This window comes from Botryllus schlosseri, chromosome 5, assembly GCF_051294905.1.
Source record: "Botryllus schlosseri isolate E-star chromosome 5, Bs_hap1, whole genome shotgun sequence".
In the NCBI taxonomy this organism is placed as follows: Eukaryota; Metazoa; Chordata; class Ascidiacea; order Stolidobranchia; family Styelidae; genus Botryllus; species Botryllus schlosseri.
This window is the reverse complement of record NC_137240.1, coordinates 14,969,444-14,987,194: the sequence shown is the minus strand read 5'-3', so window position 1 is coordinate 14,987,194 and position 17,751 is coordinate 14,969,444. Positions and strand designations below refer to the sequence as shown.

At 40.3% G+C, this 17,751-nt stretch overlaps 2 protein-coding genes across 2 annotated transcripts; both read right to left on the bottom strand.

Annotated features, from left to right (window-relative positions):
• Positions 1–1,344: 1,344 nt before the first annotated feature.
• On the bottom strand, positions 1,345–10,110 carry LOC145439168 (uncharacterized). The gene is made up of 5 exons (XM_080316655.1): positions 9,951–10,110; positions 9,646–9,761; positions 9,513–9,573; positions 8,097–8,453; positions 1,345–3,796 (listed from the first exon to the last, which is right to left on the bottom strand). Exons 1-5 carry the CDS (start codon positions 9,954–9,956, stop codon positions 3,464–3,466), a joined length of 873 nt encoding a protein of 290 aa, XP_080172781.1. The 5' UTR covers positions 9,957–10,110; the 3' UTR covers positions 1,345–3,463.
• Positions 10,111–11,243: 1,133 nt separating this feature from the next.
• On the bottom strand, positions 11,244–16,497 carry LOC145439166 (uncharacterized). Its single transcript, XM_080316653.1, has 8 exons — positions 16,281–16,497; positions 16,113–16,215; positions 15,247–16,053; positions 15,029–15,186; positions 14,412–14,600; positions 14,110–14,354; positions 13,235–13,396; positions 11,244–11,853 (listed from the first exon to the last, which is right to left on the bottom strand). The coding sequence occupies exons 1-8, from the start codon at positions 16,281–16,283 to the stop codon at positions 11,667–11,669; spliced, it is 1,854 nt and encodes a 617-aa protein (XP_080172779.1). The 5' UTR covers positions 16,284–16,497; the 3' UTR covers positions 11,244–11,666.
• Positions 16,498–17,751: the final 1,254 nt, after the last annotated feature.

Genomic DNA, 17,751 nt, shown 5'->3' with positions numbered 1-17,751 from the left:
AGATAGCAATATTTAATATTATTCTAATTTGTGACTTTGAAATGAGAGACTCATAAATTCGCACGCGCGTCAACAAAGAAAAACAACGATATGATTAGGACGGGACAGCATCTCGCCGGCTATCGCACAGTCGTCGAGCATGCCCGCATTCAAGTCGAAATACAAGCAATTTCTTCTAAATGAAAACTAGTTAGCCTTTAGGATTACCGGACCACGACCTAACATATCGATCTCGCCAAATGTCATCTCATTTTGTCGCTTGCGTTTTATATTCTCTACTTTACTTTTCATTCAGTGTGCATGCCTATTCTCTACTTCGCCTAGGCCAAAGTGGGTTGTCTGATTTCAAAGACTATACTCCAAGTCGTTTCGGCACCATCCTATCTTTTCGTTGGGTCGTAATGTTGTGGTGTTTTGAAATGATTTAAATTATTGATAAAACTGATACTGGATTGTTTCTGTAAGCAGCAGAGTCTGATTTGATTCAATAAAATGACAAGGCGTGTTAAAAAAAATCGTAGCCAGCTGCGAAGGTGATATGCATGTCACAAATTTGAAAACTGTCGCCCGCCGTTGACCTACACAATTATACAATAATGCGATGACCAAATCTACTTCCTCAAACTTGTTTGTTTCAAATCTTTTCGTTCTTCTATTCCAAGTAGTTTCAGAAAGTCTCAGAATTCGCCATTTCTATGTGTAATTGACTATCAAAAATGACTACTTCGAAAACGCATGGATGGAATGAACATTATCCATCATAATATAGTAAAAGGCGTAGCCGTGTCACGATTATACTTTACGAGCATATGGTGGCGCTAGCAGTTTCTCGCCAACGCCTAGCTACTCCTCGGAATGACAGATGTAAGGACGCTGAAGATCGTCATAGAAGCAACCTCGTTCTCACTATGAAAAGAATCCTGTCTTACAGAAGAATGTCATACTAGACCAGTGGTTCCCAACCTTTTTATCGTAATTCCCCACTTCCGATTTATTCCGAGCCTTCATTCCCCACCTAAAATCTCTGTATCCAATTATCCATATCTACCCTTTAAAGTGCTACCTCCAATAAAATTTTGCTAGACTATGCTTAGTAAATAGTACGTGCTATTGGTGATTGTTAAGATCCCCGGAATTGATCAACACACAATAAAATTAACGTAGCGGTGAACTAGTAACCGAAAACGCACCTCCGTAGATTTATGTATCTACCCCGGCGCGCAGCCAACAGAATTATAGGAGGGGTTTGAAAATTGTCCAACTGTTGCGGGATAGCATCAATTTACATACGTAAGTGCCGAATATTACACGGGTCAGATAAACTTCCTGATGTTGACGAACTCATGCGTGCGATATATATATATATAAGCCACCGTAAACTACACTTTCGCACAATACTAAAATAACTTGAAATAACATAAATATGTAATTTCATTTGTATGTGCTATCAATTAGCGATTCCACGATCTCCCTTAAATGCATGTTCTTCAAGATGAGCTCTTATTACAACGAATCAGAATTTTTCTATCACTACGTTTCGTGACCGATGATGGTGTACAAATGAATAAATACATTTCTGGAGAGTAGGCCTATACGTGTCGCTATCCAGGCGATTCTCGCTAATTGGAGGCACTGATAATATAAATCGCTGAATTGCAAATGGCTACGAAATATTCGGCCGGCATTTCAAAACGACATTTAATAAAGGAGAATATTACTGTAAAGATTTTTTCAAAAGTGATTCCATTCCCCACCAGAAATCCCGAAATTCCCCACCGTTTGGGAACCACTGTACTAGACCAAGTAATTATCTATGATCATAATAGGGTACAATCGGCGCCTAATCGTTGCAGTGTGGCCGAGTGGTCTTACTATCATAATAGGGTACAATCGGCGCCTAATCGTTGCAGTGTGGCCGAGTGGTCTTACTAAGGCGTTGGCTTTAGGCACCAGTCACTTACGTGGCGTGGGTTCGAAATTCGAATCCCAACGCTGGCATTTTGTTTTTCAGCGTACATCAGTGACACTTGTTCAAAATCAACACGGCGTTCTGAGTTATCTCGATTTGACGGGAGATTATAGGGGTAGAGCAATTTCTTCTTGAGATATGAACATTTCAAACGATTGTCATCCATTTAATGTATGAAAGAAAAGGAATAATATCATACTATATCTCGAACATTAATTCTAATACGACTGCTGACTTGTAATTACTCCGAACAGCATCTCTTTCTGCAGTAGTCCAAATGTACGTCAACAGGTATTTGTAACCACAGCACGGATCTCCGTAACACCCCCACAAGTAATATTGGGAGTGGGAGTCGCTTATTCCGACCATAAAGTTACTAACATGAAGTCATGAAACATTGCAGCAGATAGGTGATACGGACCGAGTGGCTTTGGGTTATCTGCAATATTGTAATCAGTATATATAATTATATATGTTAGTGTCGTCGGTAATCTATTAAATGGAATAAACATATTTACTTCATTAATATTGTAGTGTCACCTGACTTGGTCACGATTTTGAATAATAGAATATGGAAGATCATTAAATGACGAACACAAATAAGCGAGTTTATTGATCGTATACTAACAGTCGTCCACTCTTGTGCTCCAAACACGCTCGAAGATGTCATCGTAAAATAGACTTTAATGAAACACTCATATACCAAACTTGCGAACTATTGGGTCAGATCTGCACGCAAAACGCGAACAAACAATTTTATTGTCGATTCATTGCGATGCTGATATTGTGCCCGTCGCAGGCACTATGTGATGTGCATAGGATTTCAGTGATATAGTCCGGTTTAAAATATTCAATTTAAGGATATATCCGGCAACATTCTTAACAGATTGTCTTATTAACCCTATATGTTCACGATGTAGACCTATCTTATTGATAGATTTGTCCTATCACCACTAGTGCACGGATAAAACAGTGAGTGATTCTGCGCCAGTATCATGCAAACAGTAAATATTATTGAACTCAAGTCCCTTCAAGTCACTTTTTGCAATTAGTACCGGCAACAAAAAGGCATTGCGTGATTTTGAATCTTCTAAAGCGCTGTAGCAGCGTAGCTGCAGTCTTATATTTATAAGATACATTTCGGACCAATCATTCAACTTGGTTCGAAGTTAGATATCTCTGTAGTATCGATCAGAACTGTATATCTACTATCTCTTCATCTACTCTTACTGTACTACCGCGTATGTGCTTCCATAGGCTTAATGCTTAATCAGAACGGGGAAGGTGCTATTCCCCCAAAATCGAGATTTAGCATTGCAATAACTTGTCGTCATGTAAAGAGGGCGTTTGAGTCAGGGATATACAGAAGGTATAGTTCCACATATCCCTGGTTTGAGCATGCCGGAAACATAATTGGCACCAATGTTTTGTTTTTCTGGCGAAGGTGCGTCGGAATGTTATTGTAATGTACCGGACATGCACATAGCGATAATGTCAGTTTGTGATATTCGGGTGCTCGGATGTTTTTATACTCGATTTTCTCAACATCTCTTTCCGGTCTTGTTGTAATTGAGTCAGTTCCTTTTTCAGCAGCCATTTCCGGTGAGCCTCGTCGGATTTCTTCTTCCTGTCCTCTTCCATGAGGACTGTCGGCGGTCCGATGTCGGAAATTTTTCGCTGCCTGTCGCCGGTTATCTTCCTCTTGTCTTCCACCCAGCGGTCGAAGCTGATTTTTCTTCTAAACTTTGCCATTTCCATGGATTCCTTCTCCCGCTCCTCCTTAATTTTTAGTTTCTCCAACTCTTCTGTTGTCCGTTTCTGCCTTTCCTGTTGAAAGGATTTCAACCGAATAAAGGCTGGTTTAAGCAGATATTTTCGGCTTCAGTTAGTAACAAGATGAAAGGAATGCGATGGAAAATTGAAGTTCTCAAGTACAGCGATGCCACGGCTGCATAATAGAAATGCGTTCGACAAGTTGATTTGTAATTGAAATCGACACAATTCCACAATATCTATAAGCCCAACTGCAATTAAGCAATCGGTATCACGTTGTTGCGTTTCGACCGTACAATACGATGACACTTTCCAAGGTGAATCCACGCATTTCTGAAATGGTATCATGAACGGGTTCAGCAGAAGTCATACTGCAATAAATATGCATTATGTTTTCGTTTTGGGGGGATATCATATTTTAATGGCTATCTTTGTTGATGCACAGTTCATTTTATGCACCAGTAATCTATTCTATAGTAACATATTAGATGTGTATTAAGGTATTTATTGTGGTAGATATATGTTTTCTGAGAGAGGGGGAATTTGAAGTTCCCGAACGCCTGTAGATCAGCGTAAGCGCTACCCGTTTTAGTAAAAGTCAAGAACCACCGTTTTAGATGTAGCCTATGTGAATCGTATTTTATGTGAGAGTTATAGAGATTGTAGTTACAGCGCCGCCTTTTCTCCAGGTTAGTGACGTCATAAACGCGGTGTCGTCGCACGATTCGAAAAAATAATTTGAAAGCGTTTTTGAGCCCTTCCTGTACTAGTGCGGACTGTGGTTGAAAAGAGTCAATCACCAGTGACCACTGACCATAAAATACGGAAAAACAATTTCAACACTTTCACAGCGTCAATAATGCATAGTAAGATTACTTCTGCCGCTACGCTTAACTTGCAGGCTGCCATCGTGTCAATCACTGATGAGGCTGTAATCTACAAAATATTTCAAAATTAGGATTTTCAAAACGCTCCAGATATCTCATCGGCATCGCGTCCCTGTCTAGCAAAACCATTGCATTATAGAAGGGACTAGACGCAAAAGCGCCAATATATTTAATTGTGGTCTAACATTTCTGGACTGGCAAGTATTGAGATTATTAAGTAGGAGAGCGCATGCATTCGGCACTATACTATACGCGTTGTGGGTCGATGTTAGTAGCCGTTTTTACGGCATTAGAAATGGATCACAGTTGAACGGTCCATCAATTTTGATTCGAGCGTGACGTGAATTGAATGAGACGTTATACAGCTGACGCCGTAACAAAATGCAGGCTGTTTGGTTGGTTACTTAACGTCTCTCTAAATATTGTCCCTTTGCTGTGCATTTAAATTCACATAAGTCCAGTGTAGCCGAAGCGGCTATAAAATCTTACGGATTTAATATCGTGTTCTTAATCTTATTCATATGTCGGTAATAGCGAATGCCTTCACTTGAGAGGAAAAGCATTCGATACGTAGATCTTTTCACAAGCGAAACCGTTTGTCTCAGTTACAAGATTGCAATTGCAATTGTACATAATTTTAAGGTATATTTTGTTGAAACGATAGTTTGCGATGCATAGATGGATTTCGGCGAGGTTATCGCATCTATAAATATGAAAAAAAGCAACACAAGACTACTTCATACATAAAGTCACGGACGTCTGCTGAAATCCTATATCCGTAAATTTATCCATATATCTAGTGATTCTAGTCTGTCTATATGGGTATGGGGAGGGTTGCATTTGAAACAAATGATTATTTAAAACACTTTGTTTAAAACATGTTTTAAACAGTGTTTTAAACAAAGGCCTTAAAAAAATTGTGATTTTCAAGTTGCAAAATTATGCCAAAATTGTCTAAATACTTTCCAAAAAACATGTTGTATGAGCCTACGGAAAATTAACACCCGATGAAGCTGACGTATACGAGATGGGATGGTTAGAACCCTCAAAACAGTCGGTTCAACAGCTATACTACTTGGATATTTCCTCAAAGGAGCTATATTTACCCTATATTTTCAATTGTCAATGTCAATCCCCTATGATATCACAATTGAATATTCGTGGCGTCATGGCTTGAAAACAAAAAACAAAAACAAAACAACAACAATAAAAAACATGTTTTAAACAAGCGCCTTGTTTTAAGCGTGTTTGTTTTAAACTGATTTTTATTTTTAATGCAGCCCTAGGTATGAGAGTTTCTGTGTGTACAATGTTGCGGACAATATCATTCCAAAGTCGTTTCTTATAGATCCTGAACGTACCGGTATCGGAGCCGGCCGCAATTTAGTCGTGATCGTACTAGTTTCCGTGTTACGGCAATGTTGCATGAAATATGAGCCTGGAAACTAACTCATCAATAACCAAGCGAACTTCACGAATTAATATTCCTGCTCGAAAATCATGCAATTCGAAAGCACAGCGGCGGTGCATCTCGACTGGTCATTCTATAATCTATCTATGTTGACGCTGTATCTTAAGGGTATGTATATTTGTCATCATAAACAGATTATTTGTAGTTTTGCTTGTCACCAAACTGTTTGCGCAAGAGCCCAAACGCGCGTTAGGCCTATAGGCCACGTGTTTAATGATGCAAAGCTTTCACTTCGCCAGATTCGAACTGACAATCCAACAGTCGATATGGATTTATCAAGTAGTAATTTTTTAGTCGAAAAGTTCCAATATTCGTTATTCACCCTAAATAAATATAGCTGCATCATATGCCTACTTCAACATTGTAAACTTAAAAATGGTATGTACGCAGTTGTCGTTTATAGCTCATAATATTGCCACATCAAACATAGCTTTTTGGAAGCTGTCAGAGCAAGATGTTGTGGAGGTTTATATACTCCATATTCGTTACTTATTAGGTGGCTTCGACCACGGTATATTTATGTTGTGATTTATACCTAATCATTTATATTTCTTATAGTATTAGATTCTATTCCTATAGTAGGCCTACGTTGTATTGTTTACTTTCACTAGTCACCGTTATATCTAAAATTTACATAAGGTCGAGAATCGATTACCCTTAATATCACCAGATCACTGCGCTACCGCCATATCTCGCAAATATTTTAGCTATATAATGTGCATTCTCATTCATGTCTCATTCTGTTATGTACTTCATTTCTTGTGCTGCATTCCATATTTGATTTGTTATTATCAAATTCTCTCTCTCTCTCTCTCTCACGGCTTCAATTTTATTGGTCTATGAAACTCACTCATGCATATCTAAATTTTCGTCGCGTATATAGGAAGAAGCAATATTTCAAAACAGGAGTCAATTCAGCAAAAGTAATGGTATTTTCTGTCTCTGCGTCACTGATATACCCCCATACAGATCTATGCCTTTTTGTAATGTATTTGGCTTGTGTAAAAATACACAATGTAGCACATTGAATTGAGTCATGCACAAGATCCGCTAATAATTAACTTGAGGTCGCAAGAAGCATCGCGTTAATTTTGTTAAAATCCAGTGAGTAACGGAGGATAAAGCAATGTATTTATTATGGAAAATTTATTTAAAACTAGGATTGTATCAAAAAATGAGCGGAAGATTGAAAAATTTAAATCGGCTCGTCTATACCCAACGGAAATATAGTCACAGTTATAGTACTTAAATAGAACTAGGAGTAACGCGGTAAATTTCTACTCAATTACGAAGTAGAATTAACGATTTCTAAGACCTATCAAAACCCCTTTAAGTAAAAGTAGCAAATGAATATTTGAAAAGTACTCGTAAATAAAGTAGATTTAGCTGAGACGTCGCATACTTTAGTATATCATCGATCAAATGTGGCTATATAGCTCTGAAACAACAGGGCACATCTTCACGACCAACACAAAATGACCAATTCAAATACAAATCGATGCAATTATCGAAAATATAGTCAGTTACCGTGATACAAGGGCTATTTTCCTGCAAATTATCAACTAGAAGAGGAAATATTAAAAAAAGACATAACCACGTGAGTAAGCATTATGCAAGAGTCTAAACTTACTTGAATACTCAGAAAAAGTAAAAGTACAACGCCACCATAACCCCTTCTGCTATATGGCTAAAGCAGTGGTCACTGGTCATTTACCGGGATTCACACGAATTCCAGGGGCTTGTTGAGCTAGTCTCGTGGTTCGAGACTGACTCACACCCGACTCACACAGCATAAGTCACACCGATTGACCGCAAATTTTCATCGTAACATATTAGTTTTATGTGAAACATATGTTTTATGTGTTATTTGTGACAATAAGAAGCGAACATTTGGGGTTCGACCAAGGCTTGTATAGATTAGCGTATTGGTGCGCAAGGTTAGTTAAGCTGATCTAAAGATGTAGAAATGAAGGAACCCAATTCGTCTCAGACTTACTTCCGTCGCCTTGCTCCATTCGTCAAAGCTTATGTTTCTTTTCATGTTCTTCACATGTTCCAAGTCATTCGTGGACTCCTCATGCTCCTTCAACGCCGACTCGTGAAGTTCTTGAAATTTCTTCAGCTGACACCATTCGTCGAAAGTCATCTGACTCTCGCGCCTGCGGCCGGCGGCTGAACTCCTGCGCATTTCCGTTCTCGGTCCCGCGGTCGGGAACGCGCTGTTGCGACGATTTCGATTGGGCTCTTGGACACTGGTCGATAGGGAGTTACGAGAGCGATTTCTTCCCCATCCGGCCGGCGCGCCTTCCAATTCTTGTACGGGTAAATCTTCTAGATGTATGGGATCGGTGCTCTGCGTATGAAATCCGGGTTATATCGCTTTGCCAGCATCGAAAAAGTTATGAAAACTGTCCTGTATGTATATGATATAGTGAGGGGATCGAAGCAGTCAACGATGATCTTCAAGTAGAACCAAGAGTAAGGCCATACATGTACATGTACACTCAATCACATCTAGAAAGCGATTACTTTGAGTGGAAATAGAAGATGAAAGATCGATATTATTATTATAAGTATAGCATTATAAAAGTTTAGTAGCGCTTATCACATACAAGAGACTGGTGCACGACGGCCTGTAATTATTATATGTTGAAAAATACTTCGGGAGTCAATTTAGCGTGGACGAAAGCTCAGAAAATTAGTCGTTTAAGTGGTTTCAAAAAGTCAATTTGATCGTGGGTCGCATACGTTTAGCAGATTGCGGAGGTAACTACTAACTACATCCGACGTTGCGAGATGCATATTCGCGTCTGACACAAAATGACTAATTGTAATCGAAATAGGTGCAATTTGCGAAATATGATCAGTTACCGTGATACAGAGGCTGTTTCATGCGATTTATATGAGAATCCCACGAGCCAAAGTGATGCAAACTTGCCCCAAAACTAACTTTTCATAATCCAAACTGTAAAAAAGTAAGTATTTTTCCTTGAACACTGTTTAAGTATATATAGAAGTATATAATTTAAAAACACAAGCACTTGAGTATAAGTACTACGAGCAGGCAAAATCTACTTGAGAAGTAATTTTTTACTGACTATACCTGACTTTGCTGGATTTTTGTCGTCACTATAACGAAGTCCGGCCCATGCGCGTAAGTTATATTGTCATCTATACGGACCCTGCCATGCTGCTCAAGACAACGTAATTAACATACTTTGAACTAAACTGCAACCTGCAACTTGCATATAAACACCGTCCGACAATTCAAAGCGATACGAGATGCAAGCCAATATTTCTCCGAGTTGTTAGAAAACTCCGTGTACAGAAAGTTTGCCTCTCACTAATCTATATATACGGTATCGCAAATTTTTATTGTCGGTCATGTACGCTGGCGAATAGCATTACGAACCTTTTGGGAGTCTTGTTGCGTGTCACTATCTTCGATTGCTGCTGCCCCACGTCGTATCCTTCTAGAGATGTTAGCGTACCGATTACAATGCTGCGCATTTGTGAATGAATACCGCAATTCTGCAACAACCTACCTACGAACGAAATTAGGGCTCATAGAGCGCGTCCTTATCAGCTCGCTGCTGCGCAACGCTTTCAGTACGTCTCCCGCCTCCCTAGCATATTCTTCAGACCAATCCTCTTCCGTTGTCTGCGGTTTCGAAGACGAAAACACCAGTTTTATTCCACAAATACGCCCAACCTTATCCAATATGCTCCCATAAATAACCTCGCGAGTATCACAGATGATTCATAAATTCAAACTACATCAGAGAGACCACTCCGCGACCCACATATGTCCGAATTATTGAGAATCACACACGATCATTAAATGCCTTACCTCCATTGTGTAGCGCAGATTATGGCTTGGTAACCAAACGGAAGTGCTGCGACGGATCTGAGAAGCGCGTCTTGTTCAAATCAGGATTACGTTTGACTGATGCGGAACTTGAAATATGATCAACTCTACCAATGTTTATCAAGGACCCACACTGCGTCCATATAATGTGGAAGTCTACACCATGTAAAATTTACGGCGATTATAAACTATCCGCTGTCGTTCACTAGATCAAACTCTTCTTAAAACACAGCGAGATGGCCGTTGGTGCAGACTTGCCACATTTACGACGATTCATTCATTCGTCGTACGGTTATAAAAACGACAGTTATAAATTTGTATTTGGAGAAATATTGAAGATTAACGCACTTTTATGCCAACGCTTAGACGGAATGATATACATTGCAGTACAGGAAAACTATTGCTGATGTAACTAATTATTATTTGTACTTTGTCTAAGCGCGTTAGAATGCGTAGGTACACGTCACTTCGAGGGACAGGATAAATAATTTACAGCGGCCGCATTTCGAATGTAAGCAACAATACAGTGATATATATTAGTACACATGGAAATGGTATTTCAAAATTACAATCGTTCAAACTTCAGAGAATCAAGCTGAGGTGACTTTAGACCCAGCGAGTCTGGCTAAATGATGGCACCGTGAACTACGATTCGAAGACTTTAACCAGGAAACGACTCAGTTTCCGTCTTCTTTCAAGTCGGATTAAAAGATACATAGTTTTTGAAATTTTCTGAATGCACGGCTAAATCGGAACAGCAGAGTTGATCAACAAACAGCTATATTATATTTATACTTTTTCGAAGTAGGTCACTTGTATATACAATCCTTCTACAATTGTTGTCATGGGCAAACACGAACTGACGATTAAAATTTAGCCGCGTGTAGCGCCAATGAGTCCAAACGCTAAAGCTGACCGAGTTGCATATAGCATTACATGTGCTATACCGCAGCGCGAACATTCGAAAGAGGTAATAAGTCAACGATAACCACATAGTTCTTGTAGGGTTATAGATGACACTTTTCCATAGCTCAGTCAGAGCAGTCCAGCGTCGTTGAACACTTGACATTACTGGAAAGTACACAGCTCTAAAATAGCTTTATTGATTCGGTTCGCTTCCACATTTTCATTTGATTTCGAGAGGCCACCATTTCACCGGATGACTTTATTATAACAGTATATGCTCCAAACTACTTTACATGACCAATTGACCAGTCCCTACACCCCGGTGTTGCGCATTCAGGTTCTTTATCCGACCAAACCACCCACCAACCGTACTGTACATGAACAAATTTATTCGACACAAAACATGAAAAATATGGTGAACACTGACAATCAACATGATTTCAAACATGTCAACTCGATTGATGCGCACGGACTATTCGCTGTCAGTCATGTTGAATGACAGAGATCTAGGCCGCGCTCAAGACAAAAATAGCAACTCAAAATATATTATTTCCGAGACATGTACAAAAATAGACGACGCATATGAAAATTAGCCGATCGAGCAAATGAAAATAAAACGTCCCAACACCCTGTATACACAGCGTCACACTAAAGAGCGAAATAACGGAACCTATATATATTTAACTTGAGCATCTAAAACCTGACAGGATTGAATCGAATTACATTATCAGGTTCCTACCTAATTGGGGCGGCGACAATCCTAGGAACTGGCAACAAGCGTCGGGACGGTGTCTACCCCAACGGACACGGTTCCACGACGTTAGCAATCGATGCTTGCATTTTCGACAATACCATTACCCCAGCAACAGCACGAAGTGTGGTTGAACAGCTCGAAACGGCCTTCGACCGCTCTAGAATCGCATCTTCATTTCGATTAGGACCGTATGGTCGGCGAGTAAACTCCCGAGCTCTGGTTGATCTACAATGGATCATATGACTGTAAATTCAAAGGCTGTCCGAGTACTCAAGTAGGTTGTGCCTACTCGTATCAAAGCGGTCCTGTTTTAGGCTACTTCCACTTCTACTAAACAATCTTTTTGGGCATAAACACACTTTTTGGCACTTTGGATTTTTAAAAGTAGACGGTGGTTTTACGCTATGCTTACATCGATTATGCGAGTGAAATTGTTACGAAACCTGACCGAAAGAGCCCTGCTTCACGGTAACTGTGAATGTATTTTCAAAACTTGCACCTATTTGTAGTTTGATTGGTCGTTATGTTAGTCCAGGTGTGTCAAACTCAAATTACGTCGCGGGCTGGATTCAAACCTTCTGATTGCTCGCGGGACGGACCGTTCAAATGACTGAAATTCCATACCCTTGTTTTTTGCTTGAATAGTCAATTATCAAGCAAACACAATAATATATTGCATTATAACGGATAGGGTTATACTCTAGCAACACCTTTGTTAGCGAACAATGGAATCAGCAAAATTAAGAATATGACTGGTTACATACGGTAATACAAGCTGCGAAAAGAGTAGCTTTGGGGACGATCTACAATTCTACATCATGTGTATGTGTTACGAGGAATACGAGAGATATATTGAAGCTGGATCATTACTATTATATTGCGATTCGGGTTTCTCCGTATGCAGAGGTTCTGTTAAGTCATAAACGAAACTGGCAGTGCGTCCACAGATATTTGAATTATATTTTCGTGTAACAATTATATTTTCCATGTAACCTGCCAACACCGGTTTCTCACTATGGCGGTTTCACTGCTGTGAATAACTACTTTTTGGTCCATTTTCCGTAAAACTTGGAATTGGACGTGAATGACGGCTCTTCCTTGCTGATGGCGACTACAGTGAAACCACAACACCACTGTCGGATGCTCATAATGTGACCTATGAACAATTGAACATACTCGACATTTGCTATCTTTAGGGATTATTTGATGATAATAATTCGTACAAGAAATCTCAACATTTGTAAGAAATGTACTGGATAATAAAGTCATTTCACAAAATAGCTTCGCGAGCCGGATGAAATGGTCTGGCGGGCCGGATGCGGCCCGTGGGTCGCATGTTTGTCACCCCTGTGTTAGTCAAAACGAAGCACCGCGCAATTACAGAAGTATATAGCCACCACCCGCGTTCACTGCTATGAGTATGCGAACAATGAGTTAATAACTACTTATTCCAGTACTTTCCAGATCTTCATTTTCTACTTGAAGTAGTTTTTACGTGCCTTCTAGATTTTACTTCCACTTGTAATCGAATGGGACGTTACGGCGCGACTTCTACTTCTACTTGAGTACCAACGCTGGTGGCTTCGACTACCAATGAAAATCTTACCTGGAAATTGCGGGTTTCAACTGTCGGGACAGATACGTTAGCTGCAGCAAATCCTGTATGATGCAAAGGGAAGCCTCGGCCGCAACGGAAGGCAGGTATTGACTGAAGTTGTAATCTGCGATGCCGATATCGAGAAGTTCCCGCGCCAAGCATAGTACTTTGCTGAAAGAACGGAATCATTATAGGGGGCGCTGTGGAACTATGGAAATATATCAAGTGAGGACAATAGGGCGAATAATAGGAGAAAATGTGAGAATACACACCAAATAATACTTTCGAATGTCCTATCCACGAATATATATATGCACCCCTTCATGTCTTACAGCTGGGCATCGGAGTATTACAGTGTTATTTCAATACAGGCATAGCAGATTAGTCGGACTCTCTCCTGCGGATGGTGGTACTGTTCTCATTGTCAATTCGTCACTTTACGACCTCAAAATATTTAGAAGCCACTAACATTGTCCTACTGGCGAACTCCCGCGATTTCAGGTATAAAGGGAAATGAATGCAGTTATAAATCACAGTGTAAGACATCATTCATGTCGATGTATATTGCATATATAATCTTCAAAGGAAGCACATCTGTTCCATCATCCGGCTCATTTATCTCTCAAGATTATTGGCATTATTGGATATATTATTAGAATATATTAGATACAAGTCGATCAACTGGTATTAAGGCATTCGTAAATCCGTATCATATTCAAACAAACCGAACGAATGTAATTACATTTCCTCGCGAATACGCATTGGCGCCGAAACGGTAATACGTACGATTGGAATCGATCTGCCAGCAGGAAATATCAATATTCATATTTATTCGAGATTGAAAGTGAATTCTCGCACAACTGGGCATTTATCCTTCATCTTACCTTAAAACCTTCGCATTGCTATATTGATTAGAAGCGACACAACCCGATTCGTCCCGAAACACTGAAATGCCTGCGATATTTCCGTGCACGATGTAGTATTCCAGAAAGTCATGCGAGGTCGGCACGTTCAGTTCGAAACGAAGTTTCCGCAAAATACCCCGCTCAACAGACAGCAGATGCGTTCTTGTGTACAAGCTTCGGCACAGCATGACGCAAGTGTGAACTGTCGGTATATCTACTTCGATCTGAAATATTTTGGGAACTTGATGTTAAGATCATCAGAGTGATTTTCTCATACCCACCTGCTTTGTGGCTAAAAGCAAACTTGTTACCCCAACGAGTTGGTAGTTTCGCCTGCATATACCTTCTTCACGTTCCAGGTACCTGTCCAAAATGTTAACCGACAGATGTAGACTTTGACAGCCCAGCTTATAGTGATGGGCGACTCTCTTCAGCCATTCTACCAGGATTTTACGCATGCCCTCGGAAAGCTGTAAAAAATGCATAGTAGTTTCGATACACATTCATTTTCATTGCTTGCCATTTTATGTAATTTTCCATTACTTTTCATTCGGAGTGCGTGCCTCTTCTTTACATGCTCTAGCTAGGCCAAGGTGGGTGTCCGATTAAAACACTACTCCAGGTCGTTTAGACACCATTTTTTCATTGTATCGAAGTCTTGTGTTGATTTTTGTAAATGCAAATATCACTAAGAAGCGACTGACATAGAATAAAGCGAACTTATACATCATTGGTCGTGGCTCAGGAAACTTGAACAATGGGCATGCTTTTACCTCGGTACCGGTCGACAAGTCATTGAAATTCATATCTGATTTTTATAACGGTGATTAGACGCAGTTGTGCATCTGTGCAGTGCATCACACTGATGAACTACCTCGACCCGCCCTTACACATTTACCTCTGGGTGTTTCTCCATACAGCGTTCAGGTCGCGACAGCAGTTCTTTGCGTCGCATTATGTGATAGTATTCGACATGGTCGTAATCCTGATTAGGGTGGAGTTCAAACGGAAGACCGTGTTCCACAGACTCCCCATTCCTAGCTGTGCGCGGATCACCTGTAACGATACTTTCACGTTGGGACAGATCACAGTCATCACGGGCCAGCGCAGAAATACCTTCTCTTGTAAGTTTTCTTGCGCAACCTCGCGGTTCGGAACCAGCAGCGTCAGTTGCCAGATGAGGGCGGGGTACGTTTGATGTTTTTCCATCCAAGGGATATCGGTTGTCTTCGTTATCTGTACTACATTTCACCATCGCTTCCTCTAGTATCTCATCGATGGAGGAATCGGATCGGCTGCTAGAAGTCGTGCTCTTGCTACTGTCAGAAGTCTCCGTTTCTGATGACCGACCAGAAGACTCACTGTCAGTTTCACTCTCGACACCAGCAGAATTCTGATCACGGTACTCGATCGTTTCATCACTGCTATCCTCTTCAGCACTACTAGCGCTACTGCCACTCGTGCTAGTGTCACTATCCGAACTCGGACTGTCGCAACTTTCGTCCAACGCAATGGTACTTTCAACAGTAGCGTCTGACACCATTGATGAACAGTTTGCCACGCAGAGGTTGTTGTTGTTGTTGTTATCACCATCTCCTTCATCCACGGACCATCTTTCGTTAAGGGTGTTATGTTGTCCACATTGACAGCACCCATCTCTAACAAAAGGAGGGACCCAATTTTCCACCACAGTACATACACTCATCGCGAGCGGACCTTCTGCGTTTTCGCAGAACTCATTCGAGACCCCAGAAGCCTGATTTGCGTACGTAACTTTGGTCTCCACTCTTACACGTTGGCTGCCTTTCAAAGTTGGCTTGTTCAAACCGTGTGCATCGGCCTTACTCAAAACCTCGCGAGTAATATTTAGACCCGTATCATCATCGCACCGGGATGGCTGCTTCGATTCCGATCGATCATTCGCTAAAACGAAATCCACATGAGATTACCATTTGCAATGAAGATGCCCTTTCCTAACTCACCTAATGACTTCGCCATTGATATTTTCGAAGCTATTGGCTTCTCTCCGAAAAAAAGAATGCTGTCATGCAGCGTTTGAGAGACTTTTCCTTCGCAGTAAGACCTCTGCAAACACCATATGCCATACGCATGTTATATACTTCCAACTAGAGCACGTAATTTGTTCTCACCATATCACCCACCGTACACAATTTCGACGCGCAGTCCTAGGATTTACGTTTTTATTCCTAACTAAACCTAACTCCAAGTACTGTCACAGGCAGTAAAATGTACACTCCAGGCATTGGCTCTAAATCGCTACCTCACACATCGAAAACACGGCCTCTGCTTACGAAGACCCACTGCCCATCCAAACTAGATCCTCTTACTGAAAGCAGTCGAGCAAATGAATCAGACCGAGTCACGTTATCAAAGCAAATACAATCAACAGAAAACGCGGTTGCATTTAATTAGCTTTGAGAAAGCATTCTTAACTCAACCATTTGTCATGACAAAGGTCATTGGCAGATGTCGCTTTATCAACAATGGATGTCGCTGTATTCATTTGAAGGCAGTATTGTTATAAAGCGATAGTCTAATTAGGGCGGCATCATGAACGAAAGCTATACGACATATTGATCAATATCCTAGGCGAGGCTTTAACTTTTTATTTTAAATACCAGCACACGTACGTGTTACATTAAATGGACAGTAAATACATACGCTGTGTTAGACCATAATAGATTTTCTGAGAACTTCATACCATGCATTTCGTGTTAATGTGAAGAGATCGTACTGTCAAGTGTCAACTATGATCTTTGAAGTGTGCCTAATATGCTAATACGGTCGCTCTAACCCTGCGGATGGTGTCTCAAACACGCGCCCGCGACAGCATTTTCTGAGTCCCGCGTCGAAAGCAAGTGCAAATACAATTTCATTCAAATACATAAAACTGTGATTTTTTCGTGCCGGGCGTGAATTGTTACACAATAGATCATATTTTTATCACGGGTGTAGGTGTAGGTGGAATGTCATTCTACAACGTCCGGTCAAATACGGCGTACTTGCCTTTTTGGAAATACATTTTATACCCCTATTGTTAATGATGCGGCCCGCGGTGTCATCAAAACTAGAAAATTCGCCCTCTAGTAAATATGAGTTTGGGACCCCTGCATTAAACATTTTCAACTTTGCGTCACCCTATCAAAGAAATACATAGCTTGCGGCACCTCGTCAGTGGCTCTACTTACTAACGTTTCAGTATTTCAAATAATGATATGAAATAGCGTATTAAGTTCTAAAGAAGGTTATACCTAGGTCAATTTTTTTGACCTAAAAACGGAAGATTTTGACCTGAAAAATCAAAATTTAAACACTTTTTTTACCTTAAAAAGCTTAATTTTGACCATATGCAAATGCAAATTGGGTGTTTCCCACATAATGTTAGAATTGTAATACTTATTTTCATTTCTGGTTCGAACTGTCAATCCTTACGAAGTAGTTCGGCCCGAAATAACTTTTTTTAATTAAAAAAAACTGACAAATTTTCTCATGAAAAACTTTTTTTAACGAAATCTGGCCCTAGAAGAATTCCAGTAGTTACATCACGTATTATGGTGGAAATAAATAAAATTTGTTGTAGTGCCACGACAGATACTTTCC

Excerpts from the sequence above, each read along its gene's own strand:
- LOC145439168 (XM_080316655.1), bottom strand. Across the intron at positions 9,574-9,645 it reads AGCCCTAATTTCGTTCGTAG|AAGGATACGACGTGGGGCAG; the intron begins GTAGGTTGTTGC and ends TAACATCTCTAG. Across the intron at positions 8,454-9,512 it reads CGCAACAAGACTCCCAAAAG|AGCACCGATCCCATACATCT; the intron begins GTTCGTAATGCT and ends TTTCATACGCAG.
- LOC145439166 (XM_080316653.1), bottom strand. Across the intron at positions 14,355-14,411 it reads TGCTTTTAGCCACAAAGCAG|ATCGAAGTAGATATACCGAC; the intron begins GTGGGTATGAGA and ends AAAATATTTCAG. Across the intron at positions 11,854-13,234 it reads TTGAAACCCGCAATTTCCAG|ATCAACCAGAGCTCGGGAGT; the intron begins GTAAGATTTTCA and ends GATCCATTGTAG.